Here is a 20127-nt window from a genome sequence, read left to right as displayed (position 1 = left end):
TCAGTGCAAGTCAAATTGGCAACCCGCTGAGACTGTTTTTTTTAAGTGGATTTTTTTTGCCTAATTTATATTCCACAATTGCAATATTAACCAGAAAAACCTTTTCCACTCTTCTTTCGATGTTACACTGTCAAACAATAACTTGGTGTCATCTCGTGGCCAACGATGTAATTTAACATAAAATAGGAGGCAGAACAAAATGATTGTAGACTCTAGCCGTCCATGAAATATTAGGACCGCAAACCCGGAACCAGCAATGGAGGGAGTTCAGTGTATATTTCAGAGGATGTCAAATTTTGTGAGGACACACTGCGCTATGCTGTATAACCTCTATCTAAAGCTTTAAAATAGAGAATAGACTCCAAGCACCTTATAACAATGTCATCCACTATTGGATCAAACTTATTAGCCAGGAGATGGTGCTGTCTCAAGAGCCACGGAAGGTCTCCGGTTCCATACACACAAACTGATCTTCTATTTGCCCCGCTGCACATCTCATACGGAGCCCCTTTCCTCACATCCCCTGATAAATAGCTCCATTTGACCGCGCGGGCGACGGCTTGCATGTCCGACGTGTCGAACTTGACGTTTGCAGGCAGTGATCCGGGCACGGAGGGCATCCGCTGTAAAGTGGCCCACAAGTGCTCGTCCGGGCTGTAGGTGTCCTTCTCCCACTCCAGAAACACCCGAACCTCCCGGTCCCGTATAACGTGTTCCACGAAGTCCCTGCTGGCTACAAAATAGGCACTCCCCGTGAACATGGGGCTTCTAATGGGAGGTGGGCTTTTCCTCACGTCGGTCCTGACAATAGAGTCGGTGACGTTGTAGTGATATTGCCAACGTTGCTTCTTGTAATCATTGGTGGCTTCTGTTTCCATGCTGTTCTTCCCGTTAAGGACTTTCAAAGCTTGCACCATCTCTCTGTTGGTCTTAATTGGAAAGTCTGTCCCGCATGTGTTCAGCAGGTACATCCACCGGACTTGAGACCCCAACAAACTCTCCATGCAGTTCAAATCAGCCTGCACTCGCGCCCATGAGGCATAAATCACATTTTCTAATTTCCCAGCTATGAATACATTCTCAAAGCAGGATACAATGGCTTTCACGGCCTTATGGAATTTCACTGTAGATTTTTTGTCCATGTGCACGCAGTAGATGTTCTGAGGGGTGTAAATGGCACGCAAAAGTCGCTCGAACATTTCGATCTGTCCGTGGATCACCATGGAGTATGCGATGGGAAAATCCCTCTCTTCTTCACTCAGAGGGTGCATAAAAAAGCCTCTCTGTCTAACATAAGTGTGACAATCTTGGGTTGTGTTAAGGTAGAAGTCCTCGGTGAGCATAACTTGCCTTGACTTCGATGATAGAAGGGCTTTCAAGTCAGCTTCACGGCCTGCCAGGTCTCCTTTGATGATAGCAGAGCAGGCGGGCAGGTCAGCTGTAAATTGCTGCGGTATCATAGGATCAGAATCTGTTTTCCATAGGAGAAGGGAAAAAAATAAAAACACAAAGAAGAGGGTCAGGATGCTCAGAAGCCTTCGGCCTTTGAAGACCTTTCCAAAAATCATTTTCTTGTTGAAGAGCTTCATTGCAGTTTGCCTGCTGATACAGTAATACAGTGTGTGCATTACTTGACACCATGCCCAGGCAGGAGGTGTGTCATATTTCACACGTAAAAAAAAAAAACAAGAAATGGCTTACATATTAGGTGATAAAGATCCAGGTTGTAGGCGGCCCGATAATCCAGTGGTTAGCACGTCGGCTTCACAGTGCAGAGGTACCGGGTTCGATTCCAGCTCCGGCCTCCCTGTGTGGAGTTTGCATGTTCTCCCCGGGCCTGCGTGGGTTTTCTCCGGGTGCTCCGGTTTCCTCCCACATTCCAAAAACATGCATTGCATGCTGATTGAACACTCTAAATTGTCCCTAGGTGTGAGTGCGAATGGTTGTTCGTTTCTGTGTGCCCTGCGATTGGCTGGCAACTGATTCAGGGTGTCCCCCACCTACTGCCCGAAGTCAGCTGGGATAGGCTCCAGCACCCCCCGCAACCCTAGTGAGGATCAAGCGGCTTGGAAGATGAATGTATGAATGTATGATCCAGGTTGTCATATAATTGGCTACAGTGAAACTCCTCTACAACTTTTACTTTTGTGCAGTATGTGACCAGCCCGACACATGAACAAGGACAAAAAATTAAGGACCTTGTCCTTGCTCATGGTCTACCGGTGTCAAATCTGGAAGTCCTTGAAAATGGGATTTTTGATCACATGGCAGTTTTATTTGACGTAGTCTTATCTTAGCTGCCCATCTTCAAAGCCCTCCTCAAAACTCACTAGTATTCTTTGGCGTTCGACTCAGCATGACTTAGATTTGTTCTTGGTTTTACTGTTTGGTGCTTTCTACCGCCTTTATTACCGATTTCTCTTACTGTTTATTGTGCATGTTAAATTGCTCGATGTACAGCACTCACAATTCTCACAACATTTCCACATATCGGAACAACATCTTATGTCGTCCAACCATCCATCAAAGCGATATATGGTTGCAAAAATCTGAAATAAAATAATTTCACAAATAGAAGCAACAGCACACACATCTAAGAAAAGTCAGTGTTTACTCCCATAACTTCACTCATAATTTCCATCACTTGATTGAGATGTTGATTGGGAGGAATGTCGGCGCCATTGCCTGTCGGTGCTGGACAGACCTGGGGCGCTTGTGTTTTTTGCGCCTGTAATGGGCAGCATTTTTCACAAACCCGTTTTGTTCAGTGGCTATGTCGGCGCTGTTGGACAGTCGGCGTTGGGGCGGCTGGATGGATGGCTGCTGAAGTTGAGGATGAGGAGAGAGGAGCGTTGGCGCAGAGCGCGATGGGTATTTGGAACCGAGAGTCGCCGCTTGGAATTGAAATGGATTTCCATGGGACAGGAGAAGTGAACCAATCTCTTTTTTCGTCAATGGATGCTACAGCTTCTTGTTGACTTTGAAACTTAGCTTGTAGCCGACGTGTGCACATTTTGAGCATGACGTCTCTGATCCACTTGTTAAAGGACACTTTGATTCTCTCCTCTTTCATCTCAAACTACTTCAAACTACAAAGCGTGTGATGGAAAAGTGGTTAGGACTGCACGACTGTCCGTGTTTTATGTTATATGTTGTGTTTATTATTTTACTTTATGTTAACTGTTTTGTTAAGCGCTTAGTTACAGCTGCCGCTGTTGTGAAAGCGCTATATAAATCAGCATTTATTGTATTGTATTGTATTGTATCACAGTTTCAAAATGCAGGCACTTTGTACTCATATATACAAAATCAAACAGCCCCAAAACGAATCACTCATCAGCAGTGAGGCAAATGAAAACTATTATATTGGATTCTTGCTTTGCTTATAAATTGATTCTGTCAGGTGCAATCCCAAAAATAACTAGCGTGTACTAACCCTCTCTGTCTTGTGATGAATATAATTTTCAAAAATTAATGTTTCTTATAGATGTCAGAAAACAAAAATGAATACAATTACCCTAATATCATCCATTCATTTATTCCCTCGAGCCCTCGTCCGCATTAGTGTCATGAGTGGGCGGGCGCCAAGCGCAGCTGATTTGGGATACAGGCAGGTTGCCTTCAATTAAAAATGCCCAAGATTTGACATTGAGTAAATGTAGACATGATTATCATTATTTTGGTATGGTTTTTTGGGGGGGAGGGGAGGTGCATCACAGAATTTTCCTACTGTAAACTAAAAGTTTGAAAAAATGGCACACAACGACCTAACAATATAACTTAAAGAGCGACAGACAAACCAAAACATCACATTTACTTTTGACTAAACAAAAACGAAACCTTGCATTGTCTATTGTCCTTTACATTCCCTTTGCTTCAAACACATTCAAACAATAAAATGTGTCATTCCCAACTACTGGCCTGGCATACATATTACAGTTTTTTGGGGTTTTTTTTTTTTTTTTGCATTTTTGCAGGTCCATGTGAACTTTGTCCTAAATGGTCGCGGTACACTTTGGTGAGTATTGACTAGGACTGGTTAAGACATGTACTCTCATCCGCTTGCTGATCCAGGTTGGCGTCATGCTCGTGGATAAAACTGTAACGACGGTACACGGAGCCGCCTTGACTCGTGTACACCACGTCCACTTCATCGCCGCTGTCCGGGTCGGGCACACCGTGAGGCATGTTGGCGCCGCCGCTCAATCTCTCGTAACTCTGTTTCCAGCAAAGCCTCCTCCTAGCTCGGGCCTTCACCAAGGCAAAGACGAGCAGAGCCAGAGCAAGCGCGACCAGCAGAGCGACAGGCGCAGCAGCCGACGTGTGATGGAGGACGCCCGTAGACATGTTTGTGTCTGTGACCGGCTCGTCCCCTGACTTGGGTTCGGAGGCCTCCATGCACAGACCTACAAAAAGAAAAAAAAAATCAAGTGAGTCAATTAAAATATATTTTTAAACATATATTTGAAACACACTTGGACCTAAAAGAATAAATGCAATCATTAAGTGTCTAGAAAATACAGTACAATATATTTTACAGTATCTCTGTTCGATCCATTATGTCCCCTGTTGGGTGGCGAGTGACAAGTCTGTGTGTCCGTTTCTGGGCGTAAACTGCGGCTTGATATGGAAAAAATAAATACAAATCCCATTGAGAGAACGGATTGTAATCCCTCCGCAAGTAATTTGAAAAGAGGGAATATCGACATAACTGCTTCTTCAGTTTTAATCGCATTATTTAACAAACAGTAACATAAAAGCATACACACAAGTACATTTTTAGAAGACCTGCTGATGCCCTCGATTGTCGCTGTCCTCCAGAGTGGCTAACGTTTCGCCTGTTAACGGCTATCCAATTCTACATTATCATTCGCTGACTTTCACAACACTCAGCAAACCAGGCCCGCCTTTCAAAGGTACACATACACGTTCAACGTCACATACTGTATACAACAGTGTTGTAGAACGTGAGCATGGTTTATGACAGGAGGCGTGGTATACTGAACCTGAGCGGCTGTCGCAGATGCAGCAGTCTGTGCGGTTCCCTTCCACCTGACAGCAGCGGGCACAGCGGCTCTCCACCGCGTGAAGGCCAAAATCTTGGTGACAAGTCAGGCAGTGGTCAGATCTCGGGCCGCTGCAATGCTTGCATGAGCTGTCACATGGCTGACAGGTGGCCTGCAGAGGTAGCCGTTAAACAAAAGGGCCTTTTTTTAATATTGTGCTGAAATTGCAATTCAAACATTAATTGTACATTTATAGAATTTTATATTTGGATTTTGGGACGGAAGCACTGTGGATCCCCAAATAGTTCACAGTTCAGCATTTGCAAATTCGCTCCCTCAATATTCACAGGAAAACTCGCCAGTTTGTGATTTGTGATCTGTAGCGTTTCAAAACTGCTGATCAAAATCAACCAAATGTTACTGTCGGGCATAAACGCCCCAAAAATACAAGCTAGTTATCTGCTCAACGAAAACTAAACACGCGTACTTGCTCTGCTTTCTGCAATGAGTAAATATTCCACACACACACAAAAAAAAAAGGCTTTAAACTGTTTTTTTCAACTCTCATCTGATGGTTACTGTCAAACTAAATGTAAAGCAAAAAAGAATGATGTTGTGTCTTTACACCACCAAATATTTTCACGCTGACTATGTGTTGGAAAACACCAGAGGCACATGGGCTCACAATTAGCATCCATCCGTTTCGAAGCAGAAGTGTTTTTGTCAACCACTTTTTGTGGTCGATTTAACCGAATTAGCTGAGTTTGTTCCCCAGCCCTAAAAAAAAAAGACAATTTTTACTGTTTAAATAGATTACTGGCATTTCCATTCATTTCAATAGAGAAAGCTGAAGATACAAGTTTTCAGTTCCAAGCATGGTCTAGGTAAACAAATTAGTTCATATGTCAGGTTCCCACGACAATAGGCAAACAAACACTGGATGACATATGATTGGTATTTAGTACAGGTACCATAAAACTGCTTGTATTATCAATACATCAATGTAATTGCAGCACACCTTTCCGGTGAAGTACTTCCCCTCCTCACAGTGTGGGTAGCAAACTTTGTCCTTTAGCGTGCTGCCTTTGTCACAAGTCACGCAGCTCTGAGGCGCACCGTCTGCCAATCACACGCGACATTTGCTGAGAAAAATTGTAACCAATATTAACACGTAGGAAAGGAAATGGCGGCGAGAGGTGGACCGCTTTGGCTTGATGGTCACCTATGCAGGTGCGGCAACTGATGTGGCATCGCAAGCACACGTCGTCGAGTCTGTAGAAGCGCTGTGGGCAACGCTCCACGCACAGCTTGGTGCCTTGCAGCTCCAGGAGGGGAGGCAGACAGGCCCGGCAGGATTCTGGCCCGGGACCGGTGCACAGCTCACAGGAGTGGTGGCATTTCTCACAGTGGGAGCCCGCTTGGTAGTACCTCCAGAAAGGCAGGAAGATATTGATTGGAACAAGAGCAGTTTGGGAGGAGATTGAAAAACTACCCTTCAGTTTTAATGCTTGTCCTCATTCGGCTAGGATAGACAGTACCCCAGTTTAAAAAAAATGCTCAAGAGGGTTCGGAAAACCTAACCCTCTTGCTGGGTCGCAGTGGACTTGGAGCAGACTGGGTTACTTTTACCCAAGGTTGGGTTAGTTATTTTGACCCAGCGGATTAGGTTGAAGATTGGATTTGGGCAGGCTGAAGAGTTGAAGCTGGTTGCCATTTTGGATGTTTTTTGTGGTGGTTTTATGAAGTTTAAATAAATTTAATGTAACATTGTTCCAACAGATTGTGCAAGAAACAACATAAATCATATGTGAGCAGTCACTCAGGCTACAGTATGTTTCAAAAGCTATGGAATGGAAATGTGTCTTTTGACGTGATTTAAATATACCTGCAGAGTAGGGACTTGCCTAAAATTCAGTAACAGCTCCTTTTACAACTTTAGAGCTGCCATTTCAAAGGCAAATGTCCCCCTCAAATTTCAACCTGGGTTTCGGGACAATCAGGAGACGCTGATCGGAGGACCTGAGAGACCTTGAAGGAACACAGGGTTCCAACTGGTTGGAGAGGTAGCATGGTGCCAAGCCATTCGGGCACTTAAAACGAACAGCAAAATGTTGAAATCAATCCCACAAAGCACAGGAATTATGCGTAATGGTTAACATACGAGCAGCGGCGTTCTGGACGGTTTCCAAAACGTAACGCGATTAAAACCGGTTTGACCTTGGACAGCTTCCTCAGCTGAAAAAAAAAGCCCTTTCCTACCACATCGTTTATTTTCATTTAAAGTGGAGGGGTTGCGTCAGGAAGAGCATCTGGTATAATAACTGCCATCACAACATATCGCGCGAGTGTCTCGTGGTTCTCCTGTCAGGGGAAAATTCTTCTTCAAAAATCTTTTAACCCAACGTGCGAGGTCAAATCCCCATAACCCCTACACTGAGAATCTATAACCCGGCATTGGCTTCGTGCCTTTTCGACCCAGCGATGTAACCCGATTTGCATCACTTTGAACCCAGCAGTTTTAAGAATGTAGGAGGATCAGGGTGACAAGTGTTCTTTTGTTGACTGATGCTCATAAAATTAAGTCCCATGTACTAACTCATGCTCATAAACCGCCCCCCCCCACCCACCCCCCTCCCTGTGACGCTAGTGAGGATAAAGCGGTTCGGAAAATGAATGAATGACCTTATCTTATGCCGCGCCTCTCAGCGGACACATGGGGGCCAAGACACTTCCCGGTACAAGCACCAACATCTTCCTATTAACTGATACATTTGTAACTTTGCTCAAGGACATCTTATGCTGGAGCGCATTCTGTCCTCCCAATCCGCCCAAAGTTGAATCTTCCTGTCTTATCAGTTGACAAACACCTCAAACTGACTCCTGATTCTCTATGCTCCATTGTGTACAAGCTGCGTAAACACACGCGTTCGAGGTCCATCAAGTACGTAACCAAATGTAACTTTTAAACACGATAACATTGTCTTTGCCTATTCTCCTTCATAAGGTTGAGGAGAACGTAAACAGACCAGGAAAAGAGCTTATGACTCCGTACAAAGTCAACAATATGGTACCAATGAGCTGGCATTCGGCGTCATACCCTGCGGGACAATGGCGGACGCAGAGATGAAGGAGGCGCAGGTATTTCGGGGAACAAGTGAGGCAGTCTCTGGGCGATGACCCCGTGCAGGTGTCGCACATGTGATCACAGGGCAAACAGAAACCCAGCTGGGTTCCATCTGCCTCCTGCCCGCTCGTGTACGTACCGGCCGGACATTCGCTCACGCAGGTCCTGTCTGTAAGACAACACACACAGACACGCCTTTGGTTTTATGCCCCCTTGGAAGACAATCGATGACTTTGTACTCTCATGGCATTCTCTTTCCCTTTCTATTTTTCTATCATGGCCACAAAAGAATCACATTCTATCGTGCCGGTAGATATCCTGGGCTACATGCTGCGAACGATGAGCCGCAGAAGTGACAAATAGTTTGAGATGAAAAACTTCATTGGAAACTCACTGTGAAGGTATCGGGGGACAGCGCACGTCAGGCATTCGTCGCTGGCAAGCCCTTCGCAGGAGTAGCAGTGGCGGTGACAGCCCACACATGTGAACCGGTCGTCATGCAGGAAGGTCCTCGGGGGACAGTCACTATCACCGGTCACGCCGCACAGCAAGGTGTTCGGATCCAGAACCAGGTCTCGTTCGCACTGGGTGCACTGGTCAGGGTCCGGACCGGAGCAGCTCACACACGTCCGGTGGCACTCTGCACATCGTCAGTGTCATTTCTAGCAAACGTGCTGCCTTGACATGCCAACTGATGAAGTACCGGTAGTTAAATTTAAGTAGCAATCATTTCTTCCTGTCTTGTATCTAAATGCCAGATGAAAGAGCAGAGTGGGGTGTAAGCTCAAAAGTATGAAAATATTCTCAACCGGCGGATTCACCTATTGGCAGATTTATGGGGGTGACACACAATAAATGTTTTCTTAAAATTTCCCCAATCACCCGTGTGCTGGAGCTTTTCCCAGCTGACGTTGGGTGAGAGGTGGGGACATGGAGTACACCCTGAACCGGTTGCGAGAGAGATGAACAACCATCCGTGCTCGCACCCACACCTAGGGACAATTTGGAGTGTTCAATCAGCCTGCCATGCATGTTTTTGGGATGTGGGAGGAAACCGGAGTACCCGAAGAAAACCCACACAGTCCCCGGGAGGACATGCAAACTCCACACAGGAAGCCCGAAGCCGAGATCGAACCAACGACCTCTGCACCGTGAGCTCGACGCGCTAACCACTGGACCGCCGGGCCGCCCCTGGGACATCTATAGACAGACAAAAACTTCAATAGATGTCACCTTGGCACTCTGTTGCTGCAGCCTCATAGTAGGTGCCAGTCGGGCACTCTTTTGAGCATGCGCCCTTATAGAGTTTGGGACTGAATAAGGAGCAGGTCTCGCAGTCATCCGCCAAAGGCCCAGAACAGCTGCTACAGGTCGGATGGCACAGACCACAGCGGCCCTCCTCCATGTCCTCATAGTAGCCCGTGGGACAATTAGCCTTGCAGGCACCATTCAGCATCAGGTATAAGAAAGTGCATTCTGGAAGGAGACGGAAGAAGGTGCGGTGCGTTGTTTGTGGTGAACTGAAATACTTCTTTATTCACTGTATCACTTGCAACTCACTGAAGCAGGTCCTGTCGTCCGAGCAGATATCGCAATGAGGGGGGCAACGCCTGCAGGTGCCGTCGTCGGCAGGGTAAGCCCCCAGTGAACAGTTGAGTGTGCACGCACCGCCCTCCAAGTAGCGGCCTTCGGCGCAGGACAGACATTTTGTACCGGAGCCTTCGCACGTGAGGCAGGTATTGTCGCAGGCGCTGCAAGATCCTTCTGCCGTCTCCCAGTAGCCTCTGGAAGCAAAGTCAAGGGATATTTATTTGACTAGAATCCATCATAGAATTCATAACTTTGTGAGTGGTGAGAGGCGTTATTTTGTGAAATTTTGACTCATTTCTAATGGCGCGTTTCTGAACCAATTCCAATATGGAAATATTCACTCCATGAAGATCATCTGAACCATTTTTAAACTTCGCCGCCCCCCCCCCCCCGACCCCCTTTTCAACTATTCCACTATTCCCAACTATTCCAGTTTAAGGAGATATTTAACGCTTTCAAATTCATGATTTCGTAACCAATTCAAATACTGTTGATATGTTTGGACTGTACCGCCACATTTCTCAACCAATACATCCATTGCAACTTCAATTAAAAAATCAGATCATTCAGGACAGAAGGGAACTATTTTTAACATGAAAAAAAATCCACACTTTTCCCATCATCCAATATTTTTCATGAGGAAAAACCATTGCAATGAATGGAAACAAAGATTTCCATCACATTCAAACCACTTCTCAAACAAGTCACATTTTTACCTCCACGTTTGTTAACCACCTTTAACTATTCCAACATGAAATCGGTCAGCTCATTCAGGACATCTTGGGAATTATTTCTGACATACCCTGAATTCACCTACCGGTAATTCCGCATTTTCAGCTTTCTTTCCACATTAACTGAAGATTTTTTTTCACTCAACGGGATAATTTCAAACATTCACATTTATCAAATGTTCTCATTTTCGATGAGAAAATGTTTCAATGCATAGAGATGCATAGACCTCTATCTGATAAATCGGCAAGACTCACATTCTACATTTGTAATTCATTGTACAGCTTTTCATTTCGGCGTCAGCTCTCCACCATCCATGTGCAATTTGTGCTGAAATTTCAATTCCGATAGAAAGTGCAATTTCTTTTCTTTTACTTTAATACCCTGTGATGTATTCAAGAATGCTATAATCCTCACGTGATTTCTGTCTTTGGCATTATGACATGACATCTTGCATTTCTCAGCTTCCACACACAATCTGTACAGGAATTGCCATTTCTAGCAATGATAAAAGTGCAACAATAGCAGCTTACTCCGGGCAGTTTGACCAGCACCTCCCCTGGTGAAGATAGAGCTTAAAGCTGCCTTTGGAACAGTCGATACAGTTATCGCTGGAGCCCACGCAGGCCTCGCAGTTTGGCGAGCAATTTTCACACAGCTGTGTGGCCGTGTTAGCATAGGAGCCGGAGGGACACTGCACCACGCAGGAACTTTCCTGGTCCAGGAAATAGCCTGTGAGATGATGATGCAGTGAGCGGTTTCAGGTGTGAATTTGGCTGTCCGGCAGAACGTGTTCGTACCTTTAAAACAAGAGGAGCAATCCTGTGCCTGTCGGCCAAAGCAGGTCTTGCAGGATACATCACATGTGTGACATTTTCCAGAATCAGCTAGAAGTAAAACACACAGACAGAGACACACACACACGCACACACATGCCGGTCCTCACAATGTCATGAGTACAAGAACACACACACACACACACACACGCGCGCGCACACACACACACACGCGCACACACACACACAGAGTGTCAAATCAGATTCAAAAAGGCTAAAACTTTAGTGCTTAACTCAAGAATGAAATGATTGCTTGCATACATTTTGATTGGCAAAAAAAAGATGCAAACACGAATGTGAATAAAATGTTCCGCTCATTTAAGAGCTAAGGAAAAATAAATAAAATAATACATCCCACGAATCACACCATTAAGCTTTGTTTAACCATTTCAGAGAAGTATACGCTGAGCAATTGCTTTTTGCTCTGCTCGGTAGCTGTTGAAGACTCCGCCGCATCATACTTAGAGGTATCATCTGCATCATCTGTAAACTCTAAATACGCACTCGCCAAGACTGTTCATAATAATAGCACGGTTGAAAACAACTTGACTGGTGCTTCAAATGAGTCCAAGTGCCCTGTGTTGGATGAGCAAAGCTTTCTGGAAACACTCTACTAAAGCGTCTCTTGAGTGAGCGTGAACTGTCTGCGGTGGTGTGACTCGAACCCACAGCTCCAACGAGAGGATTCAAACTTGTGTCATCTGTAAGCACCCGCTTTGCTCAAGTGTCCTTAAGCAAGACACCAAACCATCAGCGAGTGAAGCAGTCAAACATCAGGTCAGCATTATCTCGGTCATTTGGTACAGTACTTTGCTTAGATACGACCACTGTCGTTATCTCCCGCAAGGAAATTACCCACATTCAAGGTTGGAAATTACAGGTACTGGTAGCCTTACCGTCAAAGTAGTGCCCCAATGGGCAGTTAGTCAGAGGGCACTGCCCGTGAAGAGGAGAGTTGCCCGCCAGACAGAGGTCACAGTCTGTTGAGCGAGGCCCGTGGCATGTCTGGCAGGAGCTGTGGCAAGGCTCACAGCGCCACCCGGTGGTCTCGCTGAAGGATTGTTGTGGGCATTGTTTCACACATTTGCCTCCTGTCATGGGCACGGCAGAGAAGTAAAAAGATTCCACTTGACAAGTGATCTGCAAAACAATCTACCCCGAGGAATATATATGAAATACAGTGGATAATACAAGTCTACGCACCCCTGTTAAAATGGCAGTTTTTGTGATGAGACCATGGTGAACGATTTCAAAACTTTGTTCGCCTGTAATCTAATTGTGGCCTGTAATCTGCACAGCGCCATTCAAGGTGCAAAAAGTTATGTGTCTTACTACTGTACTAAATCCATTCGTCCATCGCGTTTGTCCTCATTAGAGTCACAGCTGAGCTGGAGCCGACGTGCGCTGACTTTGAACGAGAGGCATTTTTTTAAATGTGATTAAAATCATAAAACATTACTCATTGATTTCAAACTTGGTATTTATTCAATTCATAAAACACATTTACTCAAAACTACCATCATGGCCTTGTATCCATTTCCCTGCAGACTGAACACTTTATTCTTGAACACGCTATTCTTTTTGTCAAGTACAAAATGACCATGTCACTCTGATGAGAAATTCAAGCCTCTTTCATTTTCATTCTGCTGCAGCCGCACCTTTGCTGCACTGCATCTTTGCACACATTCAAACCTTGAAGAAGCATATCCCTTATCTCTTCATCATATTTATTTGATCTTGTTTTGTTGTTCCGTTTTGATTTTCACAAGTCTTGGGATGTATGCATGGAGTTTATACTTTCCGATCACTGACATCCTTGTTCGTTTATATCAAGCGTGCCCAAACTTTTTTGACCGAAGATCTCCTTTTTGATCAACCAACCACCCGTGATCGACCCGTTGACGCGCACACGCCCGCACGCCATGATGACACTTTGGCAGCCTGTTAACTATCATAGCTCACACGTACCATTTGAAAATAATAAGAATAATAATAACGATAAAAGATATCGCGCAACAGCTCCGATCACAAGCTGCAATTGCAGACTGCTGAGCGCTAACAACTTCCGGCGATATAGGTCACGCGCTAGCGTAGGTTAAAGATTTACCTGCTTTATTTTATTTTTTTAATACTTTTTGTGAAAATGAGACTCATAGGATGATTAGGATGCAATGTACCATCCATCCATCCATCCATTTTCTGAACCGCTTAATCCTCACTAGGGTCGCGGGGGTGCTGGACCCTATCCCAGCCGTCTTCGGGCAGTAGGCGGGGAACACCCTGGATCAGTTGCCAGCCAATCGCAGGGCACACAGAGACGAACAACCATCCACGCTCACACTCACACCTAGGGACAATTTAGAGTGTTCAATCAGCCTGCCACGCATGTTTTTGGAACGTGGGAGGAAACCGGAGCACCCGGAGAAAACCCACGCAGGCCCGGGGAGAACATGCAAACTCCACACAGGGAGGCCGGAGCTGGAATCGAACCCGGTACCTCTGCACTGTGAAGCCGACGTGCTAACCACTGGACTACCGGGCCGCCCGGGTGCAATGTACATTAACACAAAAATATATATTACTAACATGCACAAAGACACTCAAATGGTTGGTTGTTTTTTTTCTCCTCTACCGGTCGATCGCACACCTTAAATCGGGGGTCGGCAACACGCGGCTCCAGAGCCGCATGCGGCTCTTTAGCGACATCTAGTGGCTCCCTGCAGCTTTGTAAAAATGTTTGTAAATACAAAAAAATGTGATAGTAGGCTAATATAGGTCAAATAGATATAGTTTTTAAAATATATGTTGTTTTTTTAAAACATACACTTTATTTATACTTTAAACAGTCTCGACAAACTCCGTGCCTTCTCTCTTCTCGTTCAACTCGAGAGGCGTTCAAAGACAGCCTCTGAAAAACGGAAATTCATGACGACTTCACTGACACTAAGAAAAGCGAAAACAATGCACCAAAACCAAAAAAAGCAAGCGAGGAAATCACAAAATAAATTTTATGGGGGTGTTTGTGAACACCCAACAAAGGAATGAATAACATAAACAATTCTGTGACAGTCCAGTCTCCTATATACATAGAGCATGTGTTTCCTTCATTGTAAGTTTTATAGAAGGCTTTTATGTTTTTTGCAGCTCCAGACATGTGTTTTTTGTTTGTTTTTTTTGTCCTATATGGCTCTTTCAACATTTTGGGTTGCCGACCCCTGCCTTATATGATAAGAAGAGTTGAACAAGAAAGATACAATCGAGCTCCAGTGTGACTCGTTTGGTACATTAACCCTTTCAAGGGACAGCGGTTACTCCAGTGGACAGCTTAACATGTTATCAGGGTGCTAATTAGTGAGCAAAATGGGGGGAAATATAGAAGTGCGGTACCGTTAAGGAAGTAATCTGGCTGGCAGGCGAGGCACTGTGCCTCACCCCTGCAGTCTGCACACGGCATGGGGCAGGACAGGCAAACACCCCTGCCTTGGTCCTCATATGTGCGCTGGGGGCAGTGCTTGCGACACTGGTGTCTGAAACTGTGAAAGGAAAAGTTAATAACCAACCCATGTAAAATGCCAATCGTAATACCCTTTTACCCTTTTTAAACAATAATCTAGAACCCCACCTTACTGTGTGCATGTGAAACTGGCCGGTAATTATTGACAAACCTCCACTTGTTTTTAAGCCAATATGTTGAGCTATTGTGACATTTTCAATGGGCCTTTCAAAGTGTCACAATTACAAGAAGAAAAATGTCGAGGCAGGCAGGTCCCACCCCTTTGTAGCAGGATGAAATGACACCGGGAATGATAAAACATCCACAACTGCAGTCGTATTGGTTTCATACAACAACAGACAAGGATACACGATGCCGAACGATTTTTTTCATACGTTGTCGCTTTCCTCTTAACACAGAAAATTAATTGACATTTATTTGCAGCTCGGAGCCACGGAGGAATCATTAACCTGTCTTCCGTGTCCCCCGAGGCCGATCTGAGCTATTTAATTTCGCCAACCGTTCTGAAATGTAGTGCAAAGTAAAAATATGCACCAAAGATGTCGCACAGCAAAATGACAACAAGCAACGATCCACTAATCCTCTGGGTCTCTTGTGCCACCTTCCCTAATGAGAGTCCGACCCAGTGACAAGCCAGGGTGCGATCTCTTTGGCGTTGCCTCGGCGCTGTGATGCGTTGGATGTTTGAGGGGGAACAGCTGGAGGCGCCACATAATATCAATCAAGTGTTGAGAAACCGCGGGATGTTTGAGGATCCCTCTGAGCCAATATTAGAATCTCCATTCCATAAGGGCACGGCAGCATTACCCAAGCAACAGCCCCCCCCCCCTCCCCTTTTCCTTAATGTGTGTCTAAGTTAGGTAAAATGGGCTGCAGATGCACCACAATCCTAACCTTTAGGCCATGAAACAAACCTGCTGAGTGTTATCTAAGTAAATTCGTAGTTCCTTGGGAGGACGCCAAAACGTCCATCACGTTTACAAACTCAGGACTTTCCCATCAGAGCCTCACACCACAAAAGGAGAAATATTTGGTCACAACCAAAAATGACATCATCAAACTGCTGAGGATATGTATTCCAAATTTGGAATTTAACCTATCCAACCTAGCCAAGTACAGGTATATATTTTGTGAACTGCATATTACAGATGCAACGATTAATCGACATCGAAATGATTATCAAATGAATGGACAACTACCGTATTTACGGAATGGATTAAATGTCAACAGTAAACAGATTTCCTTTGTCCTCCATGAAGTCAGAACTGTGATGGTGGACTTTAACCTCCTGCGATTGCTGAGCTGTAACGTGAAGGTGGACATCAACCGGCAGGCAGCCTTGCACTCTTTGCATCCACCTACTCAAATTGGTTTGACGCAAACGCTGCCTCCGAGCACCACTCTGGCTCAGGTAACAGTGTCTCATTTTGAATGTGCGGTAATCTGACACACAAAATGCCAGAAAAGGGACAGAAGTAAACAATGAGAGGTCTGTTTAAGATCCCTAAACTGTGACCCACAATTTGTGAGTCAGCAGTCGAAGAGAGCCAAGTGTAGTTTTAGTTGCACCGATTAAAACTTCCCAAATATATAAAATACATTTTTTTTATATGTCTACAACTCCAATGACATGGAGTGACAGCAAAAATTCGCAAACCTTATTCTTTTACACTTTTCATCAAATGTCAACTCGTCCGATGTTTACACACTTTCAAGGTGAGCGCGAGAAGAAAATGTCACTCGTCGGCAGATAAAATGAATGGAAGATTAAAAACTCACAGAAAGTAACCTTGAGCGCAACCGCTGCAAATCTCAGGGTCTTCTGTTAAAAAAAGAAAAAAAAAAGGGTAAGAACAACCAATTTGAAGTGAGTCTTTTTACAAACTGGGTTTTAATAGCCAGAAAGAACCATTCAATTGATATGTCAACAGTAAAAGTGACTTTTACCTGTGGAGCATGTCTTGCAGCCCATCTGACAGTCAATACACTCGCCTGTATCGAGATCCTGCACTTGTCCTGCAACACGGAGCCATACAAATCTGACATTTTGCGACATTTTCTGTAATTACATTTATTCTATCTTTGCATTCTGTCCTCCATTTTGTATCACATTGAACAAACCAAATTCAAGTCTGGGAGAGCTCACGAACATGCTTTTGTCTGGTTCTCAAATGTATCCACAACTAAAGATTTGGTGTCCTGTTTACCTATATCACAGTGTGCCGTTTGGCAGAGCCCACCGTGGAGCTTGTAGCGTTCGAGACATTTGGTACATATATTGCCATCTGTGCAGAGTTCACAATTGGCTATGCAGGGCAGGCAGGCATAGCGACCCCTGTCAGGATACAGTCCGCGGGGGCAGTGCATCCGACAGCGACCTTGGTGGAGGAAACGTTCCTGTCCATTTTCATCTGAAGGAAAAAGAACAAAGAAAAACGAATGCGTTTTCTTTTCTTTGAGATACTATTTTGCCCTAGGGAGCCATTTCATGCAAATCCCTCTATTATCCATTTTCCATACTGCTTATCCTTATTTGGGTCACAGGTTAGCAAAAGCATATTTTAGCAGATTTTTTGGGGGGCTAGAGGCATCCCAGAATTAGTCGTCGCCAGTCAAATATTGCGCACGCTCAGACAAAACAGCATTTGCACTCACATTCATATCCAATGGATGATTTTAAATTGACATTTTTCACGACGCAAATGGTTTTTGTAATTTGGGACGAAGTGGAATAACCTGCTGAAAAATAATGGAAGGATGCCCACGCAAAGAAATCAACACAGAAGAACCCTGAACTTAGATTCAAACAGATCGACGTGTCATCTTTGTGCCATTTCATGGAATCCCTTTCCGCAGATCTTTGAAAATAGTATTTCTATGCTTTGTTTGGACTTTTGGGGGACTTTTGTTGGGATTGCAGTAGCTAGAGAAAAATAAAGAGACCTTAAAAAAACAATTTCAAGATAACTTCAGGTATTGTTGGTAGTGATTGGATTCATTTTGAATATCTGGATGAATTTTGACCCAAAATGGGATGATGGATTACAGTCCCGCCTCCATATAAATGCAGGTCTATTTTATTGTTTTTTTTTTTTTAATTGCTGTCACAAAGTGACCGGTAAGTTTCTCTATTCAAGGCAATGCAGGATATACTGCTCAAATAAGTAAAAGAAAATATTTACCTTGAATTTTTAAAAACACAATTCTACAAAGAGCAGAACAATGCGCCTCAATTATCGGCATACCTTCGCTGGCTTCACGTGATGAGTTCAGAGTGAAAATGAGGATTTTTTTGTTGCTTCTCATTTTACAGTGGCATGGCTTCTAGCAAATATCTTCAGCATCAATTTGCAAGCCTAATACTTTGTTAGTCTAAACCTATATTTGACATTTATCATAATTTAGGCTCCACGTGTGTAAAAACAATAGATGTACACTACTCGGTGCAACCAGAGAGTCATTGACGAGGATAGGAAAATGCTACCATTTTTTGAGAGTCACCCACCCAGAACCTCTGATACATAAACATTTTCAAATTCCACGTAAAACTGAAGTAAATGGTCACAATATATAAAGTGTCCAGGTCCTGATTGGTCATATTCTGTGGGCATAGCTGTGACCCTTGAGGCGTCCCTAGAAGCAGCTGGGCACAGTATTAACTGTAAGAGTCGAGTGGGGACTGGAGGGTAGCCACAAGCTGCACCTGCTTTTTGAAACTCCTCCACCTCCCAGCATGCACGCGCACACACATCACAGCTCCATGACAATACACTGCAGAGTGACTTTTATGCTTTTTGAAGTACAACATCAAGGCCGCCGTCCATAGTGCTCTGTAATATATGACTATGTACTCCAAGTGCACTGACTTACAGATGAAGGGTTAGAACACACACAAATGAGCCCATCCCACAAGTGTGTGTGGCAGAGAGGTAAAACCCGGTGAACCGCACAAGTAATTCAAGCCAAAGGGGTATTTTCTCCTTTCCCTCGGATTAACAAAGAGCCCATTCTAACACGATCACATTACTCTGAAGAAGTAGGAGGGAAATGATCACACCTACATTTTTTTAAACAATATCAACGGTCCCTCTGTGAGCAGAAATGTTAGAAATCCCACCCATTTTAACAGGGGTAAATGTGAAACTACAAACGACTTTGGTGTGTTTTAAATGGTCATCCATTAAAACGATGGACAGAGGCAATCCATTACATTTAAACTCCAAAAACTGATTGAACTCACTGAGAAGAATTGTTAAATTATCTTTTTTCAATTCATGAATAAAGACGAGACAAATCACAACATCATACATGAGTCCACGATTTCAACAAAAAATGAGGAAATCTAATACCATAGTTAAAACTGTGTCATTTATATGTTCCAAGCAGGACATCCTTTCACTCACCCACTCCACAGGTAGTGCACTGAAACAGCTCATGGCCCCAGCACTCGGAACAGGTGGGATGGCAGAGGACACATTGGCTCTTGAGCACAAACTGTCCTCTCGGGCAGGATAGAGCTCCGCACCCGACGAGCGCAAGGAAGAGGAGCTGGATCGCGCCGAACAAGAGGGACCTCATTGCTGTTGCTGCGGCGACTGCAAAGTGAAGACGAGAAGGCAGCAGCGCCGCCGACTGACTTGCACGGACGCAGTGTCCGTGCATGCAGCAAGTGAAGCGCCCAGACTCAAACACCAGCCCACAAATACTGTAACCTGCTCGTCCAGTTCATTGGGAAGTGGACAAATGGCCAATGTGCATGATTGGATAGATAGATAGATAGATAGATAGATAGATAGATAGATAGATAGATAGATAGATAGATAGATAGATAGATAGATAGATAGATAGATAGATAGATAGATAGATAGATAGATAGATAGATAGATAGATAGATAGATAGATAGATAGATAGATAGATAGATAGATAGATAGATAGATAGATAGATAGATAGATAGATAGATAGATAGATAGATAGATAGATAGATAGATAGATAGATAGATAGATAGATAGATAGATAGATAGATAGATAGATTTATCTCTAAATCTATTTGCGTGCGCATGCATTTAAATTGTGTGCGTGTTGGAATCATCTGACCCAGATTTATTCAAAAGTAAAATCTAGGTCGCACCCGGTTTACGGATGTAAATTAGAGGGATTCTGTGGTTTTCCCCGCCGCGGCTGTTTATTTATTCAACTGCCAAAACCGATTGTAACTCGAGTAAAACGATTGTTAAAAGACTGTATAAAAGCTGAGTAAAAACAAACAACTACTTAGGGGGGATTTTGAGCAGAAAATGAACATAACGTGGTTTATCGGTGACTACA

At 44.2% G+C, this 20127-nt stretch overlaps 2 protein-coding genes across 4 annotated transcripts in view; both read right to left on the bottom strand.

The window, feature by feature from the left end:
• Positions 1–105: 105 nt before the first annotated feature.
• gcnt3 (glucosaminyl (N-acetyl) transferase 3, mucin type) overlaps positions 106–20127 on the bottom strand; it is a 47090-nt gene continuing 27068 nt past the window's right edge. The window contains exon 2 of one of the 2 annotated variants that reach the window (XM_052061281.1): positions 106–921. In XM_052061281.1, coding sequence (XP_051917241.1) covers positions 315–917 — 603 coding nt within the window. In that variant the 5' untranslated portion in view covers positions 918–921 and the 3' untranslated portion in view covers positions 106–314. Of the gene's footprint in view, positions 1689–20127 lie in introns of those variants that run through there. The other variant, XM_052061280.1, reaches the window with a different exon arrangement.
• LOC127597904 (proprotein convertase subtilisin/kexin type 5) lies at positions 3520–19553 on the bottom strand. 2 transcript variants are annotated; one of them, XM_052061274.1, is made up of 16 exons: positions 19203–19553; positions 17007–17210; positions 16747–16815; positions 16579–16621; positions 14673–14818; positions 12182–12376; positions 11250–11336; positions 10983–11181; positions 9691–9914; positions 9364–9606; positions 8525–8770; positions 8104–8299; positions 6229–6434; positions 6025–6125; positions 5007–5178; positions 3520–4406 (listed from the first exon to the last, which is right to left on the bottom strand). In XM_052061274.1, the coding sequence occupies exons 1-16, from the start codon at positions 19459–19461 to the stop codon at positions 4030–4032; spliced, it is 2967 nt and encodes a 988-aa protein (XP_051917234.1). In that variant the 5' UTR covers positions 19462–19553; the 3' UTR covers positions 3520–4029. The 2 variants fall into 2 exon arrangements, with proteins under 2 accessions (XP_051917234.1, XP_051917235.1); XM_052061275.1 differs by having other exon boundaries at positions 19149–19222.

The sequence above is a fragment of the Hippocampus zosterae genome, chromosome 3 (genome assembly GCF_025434085.1).
Source record: "Hippocampus zosterae strain Florida chromosome 3, ASM2543408v3, whole genome shotgun sequence".
NCBI lineage: Eukaryota > Metazoa > Chordata > Actinopteri > Syngnathiformes > Syngnathidae > Hippocampus > Hippocampus zosterae.
This window is presented reverse-complemented; position numbering and strand designations above follow the sequence as displayed.